General features: G+C 44.1%; 3 protein-coding genes across 6 annotated transcripts in view; 1 reads left to right on the top strand and 2 right to left on the bottom strand.

The window, feature by feature from the left end:
• Nucleotides 1–8,910, top strand: part of LOC6630153 (ankyrin repeat domain-containing protein 50) — a 41,406-nt gene extending 32,496 nt beyond the window's left edge. Inside the window, exons 2-6 of one of the 2 annotated variants that reach the window (XM_070207568.1) lie at nucleotides 1,570–7,148; nucleotides 7,226–7,530; nucleotides 7,600–7,786; nucleotides 7,844–8,102; nucleotides 8,173–8,910. In XM_070207568.1, coding sequence (XP_070063669.1) covers nucleotides 1,661–7,148; nucleotides 7,226–7,530; nucleotides 7,600–7,786; nucleotides 7,844–8,102; nucleotides 8,173–8,356 — 6,423 coding nt within the window. In that variant the 5' untranslated portion in view covers nucleotides 1,570–1,660 and the 3' untranslated portion in view covers nucleotides 8,357–8,910. Of the gene's footprint in view, nucleotides 1–1,569; nucleotides 7,149–7,225; nucleotides 7,531–7,596; nucleotides 7,787–7,843; nucleotides 8,103–8,172 lie in introns of both variants that reach the window. The other variant, XM_015172115.3, reaches the window with a different exon arrangement.
• Nucleotides 8,911–9,512: 602 nt separating this feature from the next.
• Nucleotides 9,513–11,971, bottom strand: LOC6630154 (ferry endosomal RAB5 effector complex subunit 3). The gene is made up of 4 exons (XM_032439410.2): nucleotides 11,826–11,971; nucleotides 11,570–11,763; nucleotides 10,195–11,512; nucleotides 9,513–10,139 (listed from the first exon to the last, which is right to left on the bottom strand). The coding sequence occupies exons 2-4, from the start codon at nucleotides 11,742–11,744 to the stop codon at nucleotides 10,019–10,021; spliced, it is 1,614 nt and encodes a 537-aa protein (XP_032295301.1). The 5' UTR covers nucleotides 11,745–11,763; nucleotides 11,826–11,971; the 3' UTR covers nucleotides 9,513–10,018.
• Nucleotides 11,972–12,187: 216 nt separating this feature from the next.
• Nucleotides 12,188–17,312, bottom strand: Hrb98DE (Heterogeneous nuclear ribonucleoprotein at 98DE). Of its 3 annotated transcripts, none has more exons than XM_070207569.1 (5): nucleotides 17,136–17,312; nucleotides 16,473–16,950; nucleotides 14,974–15,435; nucleotides 14,522–14,614; nucleotides 12,188–12,465 (listed from the first exon to the last, which is right to left on the bottom strand). In XM_070207569.1, the coding sequence occupies exons 1-4, from the start codon at nucleotides 17,184–17,186 to the stop codon at nucleotides 14,538–14,540; spliced, it is 1,068 nt and encodes a 355-aa protein (XP_070063670.1). In that variant the 5' UTR covers nucleotides 17,187–17,312; the 3' UTR covers nucleotides 12,188–12,465; nucleotides 14,522–14,537. The 3 variants fall into 3 exon arrangements, with proteins under 3 accessions (XP_070063670.1, XP_002054186.1, XP_015026982.1); XM_002054150.4 differs by lacking the exon at nucleotides 12,188–12,465 and adding an exon at nucleotides 12,898–14,052; XM_015171496.3 differs by lacking the exons at nucleotides 12,188–12,465; nucleotides 14,522–14,614 and adding an exon at nucleotides 12,898–14,052.
• Nucleotides 17,313–17,671: the final 359 nt, after the last annotated feature.

Raw genomic sequence — 17,671 nt, 5'->3', positions numbered from 1 at the left:
ACGTCACTCTTGAAACAGCATGCACAGCTCTAACTGTGGCAATTGTGGGCAAGAAACGGATTTGTGGTTTCAGGCAGCACAGACAGCACTTCAACTAACCGAGTTTTCATTTGGCTTTGACGAATGGTCGACAGGACTTGTGAGTCAGTTTGTGTTTGTGTGCTGTGTGTGTGTGTGTCCTGTCACTTGGTTAATCAACAGATTTTACGTCTGACTTGCTTACATTATGGTAATTTATCAAATGTCGACGTTATTGTGCTTGCCACACTTTGTGGCAACTCTTCTGCTGGCAGCGTCACCAAACACGGCAAGCCGTAAATCATTTCGTGTTTTCATCGATTTTTATAGCTAGAATACTGTGGTCTCTCTTCACCCTAATGTCTCAGCCATTTCGTTTAGTGAACGTGCTGAATTTGCTCCATTTTCCGTCTGCAACTTGCACAACAAGCGCCGAACGCATCATTAGTTACATTCCCAACAGCACTTCAACCCAACTACGGCCCCAAGACACAAGCCGCCGAGCTGTGTTTGGAACGCGGCAAGTAAATTGAAGTTTAAAATAAAAACTTTGCAGCATAAAGAGTGTTATTTGCGCAGCATTCAGCACGAGGATCCCCGAGCAGCCATCGGGCAGCCACCCAAATCCACCCACGCACATTGCACATAAACGGCTTAGATAAGAACCGAGAACAAAAGACTGTAACCAGAGACAAGCTCTAAAAACTATAATGACAAAAATGTGCATACGAGGGCTGCTCGCAAAATTTGGCAACTTTATACACGAATCAAATGCACTTACGATGATATATATATAAATAGGACCCTAAAATAAAGGCAATAGAATTGAATATCTTCAGAATTTAATTAAATATATTCACATATCACCCCATAAACTGATGAACGTAAAAATAAGCTTTATTTGCACAACTTTTTCATAGAGCTACCCAGTCGCTATAGGTCAAACGCAAACTTACCCGAATTCTTCAACTATGAGCTTAAGCTTCATATTTTAAGGTCCAATTAGATGAATTGGCATAAAATTTACGATCGATATGCAGACCCCTTTGTGAGGCTAAGTATAAACAAAACTATGTGCCATAGATATATTCACTATATGTTTACACAAAAAAATGTCTTTGCCACTTCGTTGCCAAGATCTTTGTTCAAACAAACATAAAATATCTTGCGATCCTTACGGAACCGCCCTCCTATGTTCCTGCAGCCTTGTGGTTGGGTAAGTTTTGTTTTACTGACTCTGTGAATGTGTGAAGAGTGTGCTCTGCCAAAGGGTAAAAAGAGTGTATGAAAAATCAGGTCAATTGTTAACAGGATGCTAAAAAAAAGGGAAGCCAACATAAAAATAAACAACTTGGCAACAAGCTGAGACATAAAGCTGCTCGTTGTGGCAAAAGTAGCGAAATCTGAGGCATGTAAGAGCGAAGTTAGTTGAATGAGAGCTAATATCGTATCTCCTTAAAGCCGTAATAAGATAATCAAAGCATATCTTACAAAAAACCATCAAATTCTCAATGAAAGCCCGCATGTCGGTTTTATTCTGTTTCCTTGCAGACAGCAGACTTTGCTTAAACTTAACACAAGGACAACGCACCGTGTAAATACTCGAAAGCTGGAAGTTGTCCAATAGACGATATCAACAACAATGTCTAAGCACACAGACAACGATAATCTGCGCAATGACATCTACGAGAATCTGCCCTGTCAGGCCATGTATAATGAATCCGTGCGCAAAATGCAACATCAGCAGCAACAACAGCAACATCCCCAAAAGTCCTCACAGGCTGGCGGGCAGCAGTTGCTGAACCATATCGGCAACAGTAATCCAAATGCCAACTCCAACTCGTTAGGCAACTGCAATTCGGTGCCAGGAAACAACAAACAGCAACACGCTGTCTCTGGCAACATGCCCAAGGAGATGCTCTATGCGACGCCGCTGCGTAAATCGGATCGTTACAAGAGCAGCGAACGCAATCGCCATGGTGTGGCCGTGGAAGCAGCCTCGACTGACGCCAAACTGTCTAACTTGCGAGACTCAAATCGGCTTGCCAGCGTGCGCAATGGTAATCCCGTGCAGGTCACCGATTTGGATGCCAATGATGAGGAGGAGCACGTGGAACGTGAAACGGATGCAAATGCATCCACAAGTGCGCTGGTCGGCGGCTCCAAGTACAACAATCAGCCGGCATCGTTGGGTGCCAGCGGTACACCCAATCAGCAGCTGGAGGATCGACGCATACTCAACTTTCTGAAGGACACCACGCAGGTGCACAAGAAGCTGGAGATTAGCGGCCGGGACTGCCCCAATGCTAGCTTCTCGAATTTGGCGCGCGAGGAGCATTTTGCCAATCTGGTGCAACAGAATTTCGCACTGGAGCTGGCGCCAACCAATGGCGGCGCTATCAGTTCCGCTCCCGAAGAGGATGGCCTGGAGTTGGACAAGCAGCTGCAACCGGCCCCTGAGACAGCCGCCAACTTGGAGTCGCTGATGCAGCGCAAGCACTCGCCGGATAAGGAGGTCAATGGCCTGGCGCCACTGGAGCCCACCAATCATCGCATTGTGAGCACTGTCTATATACATCGGGAGTGGGTGCTCAAGAAGATTGCCCTCTGCCTAGAGCAGCGCACAGCTGGCAAGAAGCCTATGCCGGCTGCACTTGGCGCTGCCAGTGCCGGTTATGTTTCGGCGCGCGCCAAGGCGGCCGCCATATCCAGCTCTAGCTATAATGGTTGCCTGGTGCTGGGCTCAAATGGCTCTGGAAAGACCTCTATTTGCCAGGCCATAATGAAGGGCAACTCCGGCACGAAGGGTATACTCAATCGCAAGCTGCTAGCCTGCTATCTGATCGAGTCGCAGAATCCCGAGTGCCACAGCCTGTCGCTCTTCATGCGCAAGATTGTGCTACAGCTGCTCAGCCATGCCTCGCTAATAAGTCGGGACGATAGCCAGAAAATCATCGACGAGGGCTTCTCCTTTCTGCGCGAGGAAGCACAACAGCAGGAATCTAAGTTGGATGAGGCGATGAATAATATCACGCTCAGCGAGAACGCCGAGGAGCTGCTCATCGAGGAGCTCAAACGTGGCGCAAGCGAATGCGATACCAAGGAGCTGGACAATTTTCAAATCCGACGCACCTCGACGACTCAGAAACCGGTTAAGTCCAATCTAACACGACAGCAATCGGAGCCAGCACAGTGCCTGCTATCACCCGATCTATCAGATCCGACGGAGAAACCCGCCACCAACAACTATGGCACACATCCACCCAAGCGTGGCGGCAGTGCTGCAGTTCAGGAGCGGGGCGAACAGGACAAGGATACGGGCAGCGAAAAGGAACAAAAGCAAATTCGTGAGCAGAAAGAGAAGGAAAAAGAGGTGCCCAAAAGCAGTCCCGTCAAGTCCAAGTCCAAGATACCCGTTAAGCGCGGTCGTGCTGGCAGCGGCGTCTCCTCGCCGGCCAAGCAGGTCACGACCACAGCTGTCAACAGCAATAGCCAGGCCATACAGCAAGGCGGCGGCGAGGATATTGCCGATTTGGTTAGCGAGCAGTTAAAAAGTGAAATTGAGGCGGCCATCAAGGATGACAAGCTGGAAAAGCACAATGAAGACAAGCCCGAGGCGGACAAGGAGTTAACAGATGAGCAGCCGCCGGAGAAGTCGTCGCAGCTGGAAACAGCAAATGAGGAGCCGGAAAAGTCAGAGGCAGAGCTGCTCATCGACTTTGGTGCCAGTGCGGAGCGTGTGGAGCTACCCAAGGAGGACGCAGCCACAACAAACATACCGCCTGTGCCTGGCGAAAAGCCAAAGATTAGGAGCAGCACCAACACATTGCCGCCACCGCTGCCCAAGACAAAGAGTTGCCGCACCATCATTGCTGATGGCTACTACGAGCTGCTGATGTCTAATCCGGAGATCCTGGAGTGCCTCAGCGTAGACAGCATTGAAAAGAATCCCGACGAGTGTTTTAAGAAGGCGCTGCTCTTCCCACTGCTCGAGCTAACGCCCCCAAAGACCGCATTACTTCTACTCATCGATTCCATCGATGAGAACTACATCAATGAGGGAAACCTTATAACCACGCTGAAGGGTGGTCGCGGCACGGTAACCAGCCACAAGAGTCGCAACGTGGCCGAGCTGCTCTCAAACCACATACACCTCTTTCCCAAGTGGCTGTTCCTGGTGTGCACCACCAAGAAGCAAACGAAGCAAATAACTAAAATGTTTACAGGCTTTAAGAAGATAACGCTGGATGATCTGCGCAAATCGCACGTGGTCAAGGATGTGCAGGAGTATATCATAAATCGCTTAAATTCCGATTTCAAGGACAGCATCATGTTGACCAAGGAGATCATTGAGTCGCTCCATCAGCTCTACATCAAATCAAATGGCTGCATATTGTACCTAGAGAAGGTGTTGCATGGCATCAAGGACAACTTCTTCAGCTTTCGCGAAATCAAGCTAATACCCTGCACCCTGAACGGCCTGTACTTGTACATCTGCCAGAAGTCCTTCAATAAGAAGCAGTACATGAAGATACGACCGCTGCTCAATGTGCTGCTCGCCTCCTCCGGCTATGTTGACAAGCTTTTCCTCTTCAATTGTTTGCGCACACACAACTACACCATCGATTGCCAGGAGTTCGAGAAACGTTTGCAGCTCATGCGCAACATTTTGGCCTATGATGCGAATGCGCAACGCCTGAAGATTTTCCACAACTCTTTCGCGGATTGGCTGGTGGATGTGAAGTTCGCCACCAAGAAGTTCATCTGCGATGTTAACGAGGGCCATGTCATGATCTCCATGTACTATTTACTAGTGGCGGATACGCTGTGCGCCAACACGGTGCGTCGCTTCGCCTATCATCTTATTAAATCCGGCGAGTACTTGACCAGCCGGCACATCGATCTGGATCTCATCTTGATGCTGCTAGAGTCTCGCTTGAACCTGAGCGATTGTTTCTATACAAATCATTTTAACTGCTGCGCTCAGTGCGAGCACGACTTCAAGAATGATGTCAACTTTTTGCCCAAGACACGCGCCATGCTGGAGCGTTTTCTGACCAACGAGCTGAGCGAACCGTTTGCGCAGTTCCTCTGCGATTTCTTCAAGCCCAGTCTGCCGACGGATGCCAAGATGCTCAAGCTGCTGATCGAGACAGGCATCAACAATGCCGACACACAGAACTCCTGCGAGTCGTCGCTCATGTCGCCGGAGCTGTCGGAGAAGTCACAGAACATTGACTTTGAGCTGGCCGATCTGCTGCTGTCCAGCGAGAAGAGCTGTCTGCTGGAGACGCAGCGCACGATCAGCCCTTCGGAGCAGAGTGAACCGCCACATGAGAGCCAGGACGAGAATGCCTCGAGCACGCTGCATCAGCTCTCCGATTCGCATCACATCGAGCTTCACAAGGGCAAAGCCCTGATCCATATTCTTGCCAATGATGGCAACCATCAGCTGCTGGAGCGCGCTCTCAATGCCTGCAAGAGTCCCATTGATCTTGAGATAGAGGATTATAACGGCCAGACAGCTCTCAACATAGCCTCAAGAAACGGCCACCTGGAGGTGGTCAAGCTGTTGCTTAGCTTCTCGCAGCCCTGCAACGATGGCACCGGCCGCATGAAGCGTGTGGATGTCAACCATGCGGATCGCGACGGATGGACACCATTGCGTTCGGCCTCCTGGGGCGGGCACAGCGAGGTGGTCCGATTACTCATTGCGCAGCCCGCCTGCAAAATTGATTTGGCCGACAAGGAGGGACGCACTGCGTTACGCGCTGCCGCCTGGAGTGGCCACGAGGACATCTTAAAGCTGTTGATTGAATCGGGCGCGGACGTCAACTCTGTGGATCGCCAAGGACGCACTTCGCTGATTGCCGCCTCGTACATGGGACACTATGACATTGTGGAAATTCTACTGGATAATGGCGCCAATGTTAATCATCTGGATCTCGACGGACGCAGCGCTCTGTGTGTGGCCGCTCTTTGCGGCTCGTCGGGCTATAGCAAGGTAATCTCCACGTTACTGGATCATGGCGCCAACACGGATCAACTTGACAACGATGGCATGTCACCGCTACTTGTCAGTTCATTTGAGGGCAATGCCGAGGTCTGTGAGCTGCTGCTGGAGAATGCCGCGGATCCGGATCTGGCTGACTTCATGGGCCGCACGCCGCTTTGGGCCGCCTGCACTGCTGGCCATGCCACTGTGGTGCGACTGCTGCTCTTCTGGGGATGCGGCATCGATTGCATGGACTCCGAGGGCCGCACAGTGCTCAGCATTGGCGCTGCTCAAGGCAATGTAGAGACAGTGCGTCAGCTGCTGGATCGCGGCCTGGACGAGACGCATCGCGACAATGCCGGCTGGACGCCATTGCACTATGCCGCCTTCGAGGGCTTCCATGAGGTGTGCCTGCAGCTGCTGGACTCGGGTGCCAAGATCGATGAGTGCGATAATGAGGGCAAGACGGCGCTGCATTTGGCCGCCCAAGAGGGACGTCTGCGCTGTGTGCAGACCCTGCTGGATATACACTCCAGCTTTGTGGATCAGAAGGCGCACGATGGCAAGACCGCTTTTCGTCTGGCCTGCCTAGAGGGTCACATGGACACGGTGGAGTTCTTGTTAAAGTTCTGCTGCGATGTCAACTCCAAGGACGCCGACTCGCGCACCACGCTTTATATTTTGGCACTCGAGAACAAGCTGGACATTGTCAAGTACCTGCTAGACATGACCAATGTGGATGTTAACATTCCCGATAGCGAGGGGCGCACTGCGCTGCATGTAGCAGCCTGGCAGGGTCATGCCGACATGGTGAAGACGCTTATCGAGGCTGGCGCCGATGTCAACTCAATGGACCTGGAAGCGCGCACACCGCTGCACTCGTGTGCCTGGCAGGGCAACCATGATGTCATGAATATATTGCTCTACTATGGCGCCCTGGCGGATCATGCGTGCAAGCAGGGCGCCACAGCGCTGGGTATCTCCGCACAGGAGGGACACGAGAAGTGTGTCATTGCGCTGCTACAGTTTGGCGCCAATCCCTACAAATCGGATCACTGCGGGCGCACGCCCATTAAGCTGGCGGCCAAGTCTAGTCGCAGCAGCATACTCAAGATCTTTGAGAGCTATACCAAAAGTAAGCGCAATAGCAGACGTAAGAGTCTGTTGTTATGTTATTAAATCCCTTGTCCACTTACCTCTATTCCTCTATAGATGAAGCTAGCAATCCCAATGAAGCGAAATTCCATGCCAGCATGCTGCGCTCTCCAGACCAGCCGCCAGCTCTGCCCCTGCACCAAAACTTAGCTCCGTATCCGGCACACGCTTCCGCTTCCTCGGTTTGCTCAGCAGCCACCACTGCTACAGTGCACAATGGTAGCAATCTACAGGCGCTGAATGCCTCCAGCTCTACGCACAGCTCGAACAATTTCTACCAGAACACCATGCAATCAGATACGAGCAGCTTGCACAAGCGCAAGAGCGTCATCTCTAGTCAATCCACGGGCAGCAGCAACGATGTGAGTATAGCTTCATTATGCCCAAGGCTGCCAGTTGATGACGTCTCCATGTTCTCCTTTATGCAGCAGGCACCGCTCACTTTCACTCAGCAATTGCAACGTCAAAGCAAGCTTAGCTCACGCAACAATCTAATGGTCAACTCGAAGCATGCATCAAGCTCGGCCGCAGCGGCTCACAAATCCAACAGCAATAGTGGCGCAGGCGCCCATCAGCGGCATTCACAGATGCTGCCTGATCTCAACAAGCACCAGCTGGGTAACATTCTTTTGAGCTTCAAAGCATATACCACTTGTCTAATACTCTTCTGCACAGCAAGCAACATGACTAATGAGGCGGACCTGTATGATATGGAATGCATGTCACCATTGTACGCAACGCCTCCGCACTCGCCCAGCAGCGAGCTGAGCTCACCGGGCCAGCTGCCCGCTTTAAATGCCTTTGTGGATGATGACCGTGCTGGACCTAGTGGTAGCGGTTCGAAGCCCACCTTGCCCGATAATCATTTTGCGCGGGATACGCATATGCGCATCATTTTGGGCAATCTTAAGGAGAATCAGCCCAGCTCATCAAGGTAAGCTATCATTATAAATGACTAAACGTGAACCCAAATTGTAACTCGTTGTTTTCTCGTCTTCAAGCAGCAAGAGCAAACGCAGCGGCGTCTCTAGCAATCCGGCAATGCGGCTCATTCGCAGCCGCTTCGATTCGGCGGCACAGCTCATTAGACGCACCAATAACATGCTCTCCTCTAGCAGCAATCAGGGCTCATCCAGCATTGGCGTCAAGTCGGGCACCTTTCAGTGGCGCAAGGAGAGTCAAATGTAAACCCAGAGCGACCGGCACAGATATAAACCTGCATACTGATTTAAACAGTAGCTCGTATTTGACCTTATTGAGTTTATACTTTATATAAAAAGTATTTGTTTTTTTGTGATAGTTTCAATTTTAGTATACACACGTATTATGTATTCTTATTTCATATATAACTAAAAATACATCTAGACCTATTGCAAGACCGTAGTTTAAGGCACGCGCAAAGTATTAAGCTGTGTAGATTCATCAACGATTATAGAGTATTTCAGTACATTTTTGGCATGCAATCGTAGATAACTCCTTACAAGTAGCATCGAAATTAAAAATCAACAAAATTATGCTCTTCGGCATGCCGAAAATTAAATACCCTTGCAGACACACAATTCCATTTGAGAACTTTTGTTCCTATGGCAACTCAATGATGTGCTAGTCCGTTTCTCATCTACAAAATAGATCCAACTAAAAAAAGTGTAAAATGTCTCTGCAAGGGTGTAAAAATAAAAACCAAATAACTATTAAAAACAAGAGAAGAAAATTATACTTCAGTCTCCCATTGCTGGAACCAATTTGTTTTTAATTTATTTATGGAATATGTTATGCTGCAGAAACTCAATTATTTTATTAAAGAGTTTTATTTGGTCTGCTACGACCGTTTAAATTATATGCGCCATACTACATTAACATTAACTATATTCATGAAATGGCTGAATAATATAATTTATTTTATAACTAGAATTAAAACAATTTTAACATATGAAACTGAGATATATGAGTATATAATAATGCTGATTACGTCAATTTTATAATCAGTTTCTAAACTTATTACCAACTTTTCTATGGCATGATACTCTAAGCCCAAAATTTCTTTTATCAACCCAAAACACTGAATGTAACCCGTTCCTGTACTCATTTGAAACACACACACACAAACCCATGTTTTATTAATTCGAGAACCGAAAGACCTGGAGACGCAAGACACTTATTCATTAACAAAGTTTCAGATATTATATTTTCTGAAACTCTATCTCTCACTGCAAAGCAGCAAAACACAAGCAGGCAGACAACTATACAACGTACTTGGCTAAATCCAAAAAAAAAAGATATTAACAGCGAAATGTTGATTAAAAGGAAACATAACGTAATTAATTGTTAAATATAAATGAACACATATATACATATATATTTATTTGACAAAACGCATATTTACAAGTTAACAACAAGCAGAGTTATTCAAATATTCATATTAACCATTATAGATAACCGAAGAACACAAACTGAATTACACCCACACATTATACAAAAAATGGACACAAATTGCATGACGGGGTCTAATGAAACCAAAGATAAACATTTAAATTTGGAAATAATATACATAAATACATATACACACACAGATTACCTATACAATATAAATGTATTTATAAAAAAGTAGTGTTGTAGTTTTGCAAAACGTTTGCATTGAAGTTTAATTAAAAAACTATGGATAATTATATTGTCGAAATTGGATACAGGAACATTTACAACAATTCTGAGTGTGTTTTTTGTTTAAACAACTGTTTGCGACATGAAAAGAAGCATATACATTTAAATATAAACTATAAAGCCTAATAAAGTGTATATTCATATAAATAAATTTGAGTCGAAATATTTCCCTTGGAATGTGTTTACGAATAACTATTTGTTATTATCAACGAGTATCTTTGGATTGGCAACACGGAATACATTGGGCACCATGCCCGCCAATGTGGTGAACAGCTCCTCAGAGATATCGTGTGGCAGCAACAATTGCAATGTACTAAACGACAAAGTAAATTCATTATAATCTTATAGTTTATTAATCAAAAGCTTACCTTAACTCCGCGCCACCCCAAGAGGCTGATTCGATCATAAAACCCTTGGCGCACTTGAATACGAGTTCTGCCCGTCGAACGCACCACTGTACTGTCATGTCCTCGCTCATCTCGTGGCGCAGCAGGGCTGGGATCGTCAATGTGGTTATATCATGCCGACTGGCAGTCTTCAAAATGCTGCGCAGACCCAAGATAACTGGATGGCGTGAATTTATTTCGCTGGGACTATTGATGGGCTCATCGGATATCAAATGAAATATGACGTGCGATTGTGAGAGATTCGAGTGTTTGGTTATAAAAAAATCGCCGGTCTTTAGCTTGGGCACATGCTGTTTAATTGGCGACGATGTGGCGCTACCTTCGGCACTGTTGCCACTGCCACTGCCGCTTCCAGTACTCAGTGAGTTGCTTGTGCCACTGGTGTTAAGTGCCCGAATTTGTTTCTCTATCTTTTCTAGCTGCACATCCATCTGATCAAAATGAAACTCAGTCGATCTGTTAGCATTCTTGATTATGCTCTTATTAGCCTGTGCCTGTATAGAAGGAGTCAGGACGACCACGCCGCACAGGGAGCTCGAGTAAAGGCCCAAGGCCATGTTGAGACCATTCAAGTTTTCATCCGCGTGGAGCGGACTACACAGGTCCGTCACATTAGCGCTGAGTATGCGAATATTATGCATGTGCTTCAGTTGAGAGCCCAAATGTATGGTGAAGCTCTCCTCCATTGAAGGCTGCTGCGAGACGAACATAGAGGAACGATTGCCCAGCGGAGTGGAGACTGGCGAGACTTGGAACATTTGACTAACTTGGCTGGTTATCCAGTTGCGATACTCATTTTTCTGATGGCCCATCATGGCCTCCAGCTCGGATTCGTAACGCTTTCGTACAAAGTTGTGCGTTGTATATTGCTGTGCCAGCAGATTGTTAATGTCCTCCGATGTGGTCGTTATGTCCAGCTGATTGATTTGACTGTCCATTTCCTGCTGTTGAGAGTTTTTTAAAGTTTCCACCTCAGAGTCCATATGCTCGGTCATATCGGCTATGACCTTAGCATAGCCACGTTCCCGTTTTAGTATATCCTCTAAAGAGGAGGAATGCACCAGTCGATGAAAGCTCTGCGCAAATATGTCTTCGTCGCTTGGACCAATGCGATCTGCAAATTGCAGCAATTCTTCTTTATACAGACGTTCTGTATTTCGCACTATAGATTCTAAGTCTAACTCTTCGTTGGCCGCTTGACAGATCAATTTCTCAGCGTAGTCATCGTGGAATTTCTGATGCTCACGGTCAATAAACGACTTTAGTTCCTTCTCTAAATCTTTTTGGGGGAGTGTCTGATTAGAGATAGCTGTTCTGATTTATCCATTCCACTTACTTATGTCTTCGTCCAAATACCGCATCATTGGATCCATTTGAGCTAAAAGCTGTGTAACCAATTCTTCAAGGCTTTCATCCTCAAAAGGCAATTTAATATCCAGCTTGGCTTCACAATCTTTGCCTGCATAATCCTTGTAGTTATATATAAATTGGACCGTGCGATTGGTCTCCATTATAAAATTACCAAAGCGTCTGACAATCGGTTAAATATTTCAGCGTATATTTGTTTTAATATATTTTAAATTTTCTTGTACCTTGCTTAGCAAAACATTGTGAAAACACTGTTAATTAACAGCACCAGTGCAATGCAATTAGAGATGTGCACACACCGTGCTTGGTAGGAACGCCCCGAAAATTAGCTCGCGATTATGTGCAATATGGCCAAGCGTTTTCTTTACATTTTAAAGATTATCTCGAGTCTGCTAATATACATGTCATTTATTTCTGCTCGTGATGTAGCTCTTCCAAATTTGCAACATACATGTTTACCGGCACCAATTTAACATGCGATAACAATGTTAATTAACAGAGCGAACTTATCGGTTACTGCGGCAGTGTGTACACACTGTCAGCACATAATGAGAGCGGTATTATATTTGAAATAAAAACAAGTGCGTTGAAAATTTTAGTATTTATTTAAAAATTTATATATGTATTAAAAACAAATAAACTCAATTGTGTAGGCAGCGCGCATCCATCCGTTTAAATGGCTACCTGAAAATTACAACACTTCCCTGTTTACGTGTGCAGCTACAACTTACCCAAGTCGACCATTCCGAGGGTTGCCGCAAATGTTTGGCAGTGCTGACCCAATTGCACGTGTAGATTGTCCGCTTTGTGGCTGAGTTAGCTTGGCGACCGTCATTTCAGCGCTTTGCATTACTTTTTAGCCAACTTGGAACAAAAATTACAATATATATAATTTTAAATGACATATAACAGCATATAGAATGTGTGCATTCCAAATGGAAACCAGGTTAAATGAAAATAAATCGAAATAAAGAAATTATAAAAGGTGCCCGCCCACAAATATCGCTACCATTATATAAGATATTTGGCATACTGACTCTACCAGCTTACTTGCCTCTTTCAACTTACATAGGAATGTACTTTGGCACCTTGCTTTGTGCTTGCTTTGCTGCTGCGCCTTTTGCCTGTTCTAAACATAAACAAGACTTATACTAAAGAGATGTGATATGAATAAATAAACAAGACTAGGCTTGAACTAAACAACATTTTTGATTTGTTTTTGGTATTTTTTGTTTGTTTTCTTTTTCTTTTTTTTTCTTTTTTTTTTTGTCAATTTTACATAAATTCATTGCTGTATTTTATATCTTTCTTTGCTACATTAAAATGTAAATTTTGTTAACATATTAGAAATCCTTAATGGCGCTGACCTTTGAGAACTGCATACAAACTGCTACAAGGTTTCGGTTACAATTAATTGTTCTTTTGGTTACAACTAAACATTTGGGAGATAATTTAGTTCAATGCGTCATAGTCACTTACAAAAACGAGCATAAGAAGCTCCTCCTCGCTAAGATATATATGTAAATATATGTAGTATTTAATGCTAGACAAGCGCGAGCGGCTCTTGAAAAAGATGAGCGCACGCTCTACTCGATTTTAAAATTATGAGAAGCTTAAACCTAAAGAAAAATATTAATACATTTGTTTAAATATAGATTTGTGTAGATTTTTGCACTGATTATCAGAAATTTTGGGCGATAGCCATTCAACCATTTGGAAGTGGTCGCTTGAATATAGATTTAGTCGGCTGTCGCCCTGAAGTTTTTCGTTTTTAATGTGTTTTTGTATATACTAAGTAATATTACTGCTTACTGAAGGATTGTGGCTATAAGGGTACAAAATTTAACTCGAGTTGTATGCGACATTACTATTTTACAATGTTCCTTTTGTTTTAATTATTAGGTTGGCTACAAAATGATGAATATAAATATTATTCTATTTTGAATATTGAATAGGTAGGTTTGACGTATGTGTTAAATCAATTATCGTATATCATAATATCGTATCGTAACTGTGCAAATTACTCTCATTGAATCCTGGCCAGCTGCTGTGTACGTGTACTGCTGGATGCGTATGTGTGAGGGTGGTCTCGCTGCTGCTTAATTCACTTCTCTTCATTTCACTTCTGTCTTCTCTGCATTTGTAAGTTCTGTTAACTCTGCTGCTGCTGTTGCTGCTGCTGCTGCTGTTGCAACTGCTCTCTGAATAACGCACCACACACACACACACACACATACTGCTCTGCTCTGTACTTGTACTGACTTTGACTGAACCAATCTCACACGACTGCACTGCACTGTTCCTGATATTTATCTTCTCTGTCATGATATTGGTATGGATGTTCTCGGAAAACTTCTTAGGTATATGAGTTGTTGCTCATATCATTGAATTGCGTATCGTTTACTTGACTTTGACTTTTGGGAATAAACTGAGCCACTGCTAATTTACCACCTATAAAATGTCGATAAATGAGAAACGTTATTTAAATAAATTGTTGTAATGCATTCTAACAGTACTTAAATTGTTTTTTTTTTTTTTTTTCTAATTACGTTTACACAAAATAAATACTTAAAAAGATTAGTTTGCAAATAGTTGAAAAGGAGTTTTAAAAGAAAAATTTATTCAATCTTCAATATCTATATACTAAGATGCTGTTAGAAGCTACCAGGAAAATGCCGATAAGATAAGAAAGAGAGCTATATGTGTATTTATATTTAAAACGCAAGAAACCTACGCAAATTGTTTGTAAAAAAAAAAAATAACAGAAAAAATATGCAAATATATTTATAAATGAATATATATATACAAATATATATATATAAACATATATATGGCTGCGTGGTTGGTAGGTTGATCGCAAATTGTTGATTTTTTTTTTTTTTTTGTTAGGGTCCTTAACTAAATTTATGACTATGCTCACCTCGTCTGGGGGCGCCTCAATATCTGCGATTGTTGCCGCCACCGTTATTGAAGCCCTGATTGTTGCCACCATAATTGCCTTGATTGCCACCGCCTTGAAAACACAAAAGAAAACCCACATGCGCTTTTAAAAAGTCTGCTCAAAAACTAAACCCAAAAAGATTACTCTAATAGCTAAACAAAACTGGACTTCAACGTGGGTGTGTGTGTGTGTGTGTTACGACTGCATAAGCACAAAGTCTTGTGCATTCGTTTCACAGCACTCTTTATAAAACTAAAACTGGCTAACTCTATGGACGTACCGTCAGGCTACTCTTAATTATCTACGCATCCCGTGCCCAGCACAAATACACAGCGACGCTTTAAAGCGCGAAGCTCTCGCTGTGCACTCGAACTGGGAGCTTCAAGTGATCGTATGTGAAATTGGATGAGACATGTTGGATTGATGCTTACCTGCTTTGTTGGCAAAGTTGCCGCTCTGGTAGGGCTGCATGCGATTGTTGCCAAAATTGCCGCCTCGCTGTGGACCACCGCTGTAGCCTTGCTGATAGTTACCAAAATCATTGCCGCCATTGTTACCCCAGTTACCGTTACCGCCGCCACCACCGAAGTTGCCGCCATTGTTGCCCCAATTGTTGTCCCATGGTCCGTTATTGCCCCAGCAATTGTTGCCGCCGCCGTAGCCGCCGCCAAAATTGTTGTTGCCCCAATTGTCGTTATTACCGCCGCGATTACCCCAGTTTCCGTTCTGGTTACCAAAGTTGCCACCACCGCCCATGTTTCCACCCCTATTACCGCCACCGCCGCGACCACCCTGTCCACGACCGCCACCACCGCCGCCGCCCATTTCATTTTGCTTCGGCAAAGCCTTCTTCACGTCCACCATTTTGCCATTCAGCTGGTGCTGTTTTTGCACTGCAATTAAAAAGCATAGAAAAAACTGTAAGTAATGTATAACACGAGGCAAGTTTTGTAAGATTTGTAATTTGAGCTAAAACCACTTGTGCCAAATACTTTTTGATCATTGATGCACAATTACAACAATAACTAAAATATAATATGGGCTGGGTTTTAATCTTACAGCCATAAAACGCCGCAGAGACACATCAAACATTGCAATGCGGAGCTGGGACTGTGTATTTTGCCTAATATATTAAATTGTAACGAGGCTGCGTGTTACACTGAACAAACTTTTCATATACATTCGCATAACATAGCTTAGCCGACGCTTTCATTTATCTCACAGCGTTCAATAGGAAACTGTACAGGCGTGGATCAAGCCTGTCAATTTGTCAGTACTGTGTTTATTTATTGGCCAATTGTGGAACATACGTTTTCATCAATTAGGCATACAGGGTGCCCAATTAACAGATATAATACGTGCATAATTCTTCTTACAGTCATGAAACGCCGCACAGACACATCAAACATTGCTATGCGGAGCTGGGACTGTGAAACATTACTTAATTATTGCAGTCCGAGGTAGATGAGTTTACTTGGTGAGTCAGTAATGCACAAGCATCCAGGTGCGAATGTCTGGCTGGGCTTGAAGTCTTGTTGGGAGGTCATATTGTTTCTATACATATCTCAATCGTATAATATTTGTATTGCTTTAATGTAACGAGGCTGCGTGTTACGCTGAATTTGGATTTTAGATACATTCGCATAACATAGCTTAGCCGACGCTTTTATTTATCTCACAGCGTTCAAAGGGAAACCGTACAAGCGTTGGTCAAGCCTGTCAATTTGTCAGTACTGTGTTAATTATCTCACCAATTGTGGAACATACGTTTTCATCAATTAGGCATACAGGGTGCCCAATTAACAAAGATATAATATGTGCAACATTTCTCTTACAGTCATGAAACGCCGCACAGACACATCAAACATTGCTATGCGGAGCTGGGACTGTCCATAGTATATGTACATAAGTGTTTCAGTTTTGTACTTACACACAACTTTATCCACGGGATCGTAGTCGTCGAACTCAACAAAGGCAAAGCCACGTTTCTTGCCAGTCTCTTTGTCCATGACAATGTTGATGTCAACAATGCTGCCATAGTGCTGGAAATAATCACGCAGACTCTGCTCATCATGATCGTCCTTCAGGGCGCCTACAAACAGCTTCTTGACAGTGGCGCCTGCATTGGGCGAGTCAATGTCTTGGCGTGGTACAGCACGCTTGGGCTCGACGACGCGTCCGTCGATTTTGTGTGGACGTGCCTTTTGGGCTTCATCCACCATGCTTGAATGCGAGTATGTAATAAAGCCGAAACCGCGTGAGCGTTTCGTACGTGGATCCTTCATGACGACCACATCGACAATTTGGCCCCATTTTTCAAAGTGCGCTTTTAAATTGTCATCGGTGGTGCGGTAATCCAAACCGCCAATGAACAATTTACGCATATGCTCTGGCTCTGTAATGGAGTCCTAAATATAAAAGAACAAAAGTTTCATATCGATTTTTTTTTTCATCAAATCAAACCTAACCTATACCCCGCTGACGCACATGTAGAAAATTTCAAAATGGCGGTCACTAAGTTCGCGTATGTACCCACACATGCATACAACTACCCAAATCACAAAATCTTAGCGCCTATAATATTCCTACTTACATCATCATGCTGGCCATTAGAGTTTCCATTTTGATCGTTATGACCGCCCATCTTATATATTGTTCTTAATTTGTTACTTTTTTCCTTTGTATTTTGAAAAACGACACAGCACAATGCTTCACACGTTTGAGTTGAATAATGAAAATTGAAATGTAATGCCAGACTGTGTGACCAAATCTGGAAAACGTCACGATACTTTCAAAGTAGTGTTGTGCAGGGTTTTTATATTTTCTTTTTCAGGAAAGTACGCTGCTTATAATGAATTTGTGATGATAAGTATATATCTCTCCTTGGATATAAACCGGCTGAATACATATACATATATTCTTAAAATATATGTAAAAATCAAATGTTAGTGATATCAATTTTTGTTCATACCATTGAATCTCAAATTTTATTGTATTATATACATTTTATACTATGTACGCAATACATTAAATAAATAGTGTTCTGAATAAGCAAATTGTTTTTCTTAATTTCTCTTGCGAGATAATCTCGGCTAAGTACGTATTTTGATATATTGGTATACGAAGACT

Source organism: Drosophila virilis, chromosome 2, assembly GCF_030788295.1.
Source record: "Drosophila virilis strain 15010-1051.87 chromosome 2, Dvir_AGI_RSII-ME, whole genome shotgun sequence".
NCBI lineage: Eukaryota > Metazoa > Arthropoda > Insecta > Diptera > Drosophilidae > Drosophila > Drosophila virilis.
This window is presented reverse-complemented; position numbering and strand designations above follow the sequence as displayed.

What these genes read in the sequence shown, in the direction of transcription:
- LOC6630154 (XM_032439410.2), bottom strand. Translation starts at nt 11,744, where the DNA reads ATGGAGACCAATCGCACGGTCCAATTTATATATAACTACAAGGATTAT. An exon ending in GTATTTGGACGAAGACATAA is followed by an intron (nt 11,513 to 11,569) that starts GTAAGTGGAATG and finishes TCCCCCAAAAAG; the next exon opens with ATTTAGAGAAGGAACTAAAG. An exon ending in TGGGGTGGCGCGGAGTTAAG is followed by an intron (nt 10,140 to 10,194) that starts GTAAGCTTTTGA and finishes TTTGTCGTTTAG; the next exon opens with TACATTGCAATTGTTGCTGC.
- Hrb98DE (XM_015171496.3), bottom strand. Translation starts at nt 17,186, where the DNA reads ATGGGCGGTCATAACGATCAAAATGGAAACTCTAATGGCCAGCATGAT. An exon ending in TCCCGTGGATAAAGTTGTGT is followed by an intron (nt 15,436 to 16,472) that starts GTAAGTACAAAA and finishes TTTTAATTGCAG; the next exon opens with TGCAAAAACAGCACCAGCTG. An exon ending in CAACTTTGCCAACAAAGCAG is followed by an intron (nt 14,053 to 14,973) that starts GTAAGCATCAAT and finishes GACATTTTATAG; the next exon opens with GTGGTAAATTAGCAGTGGCT.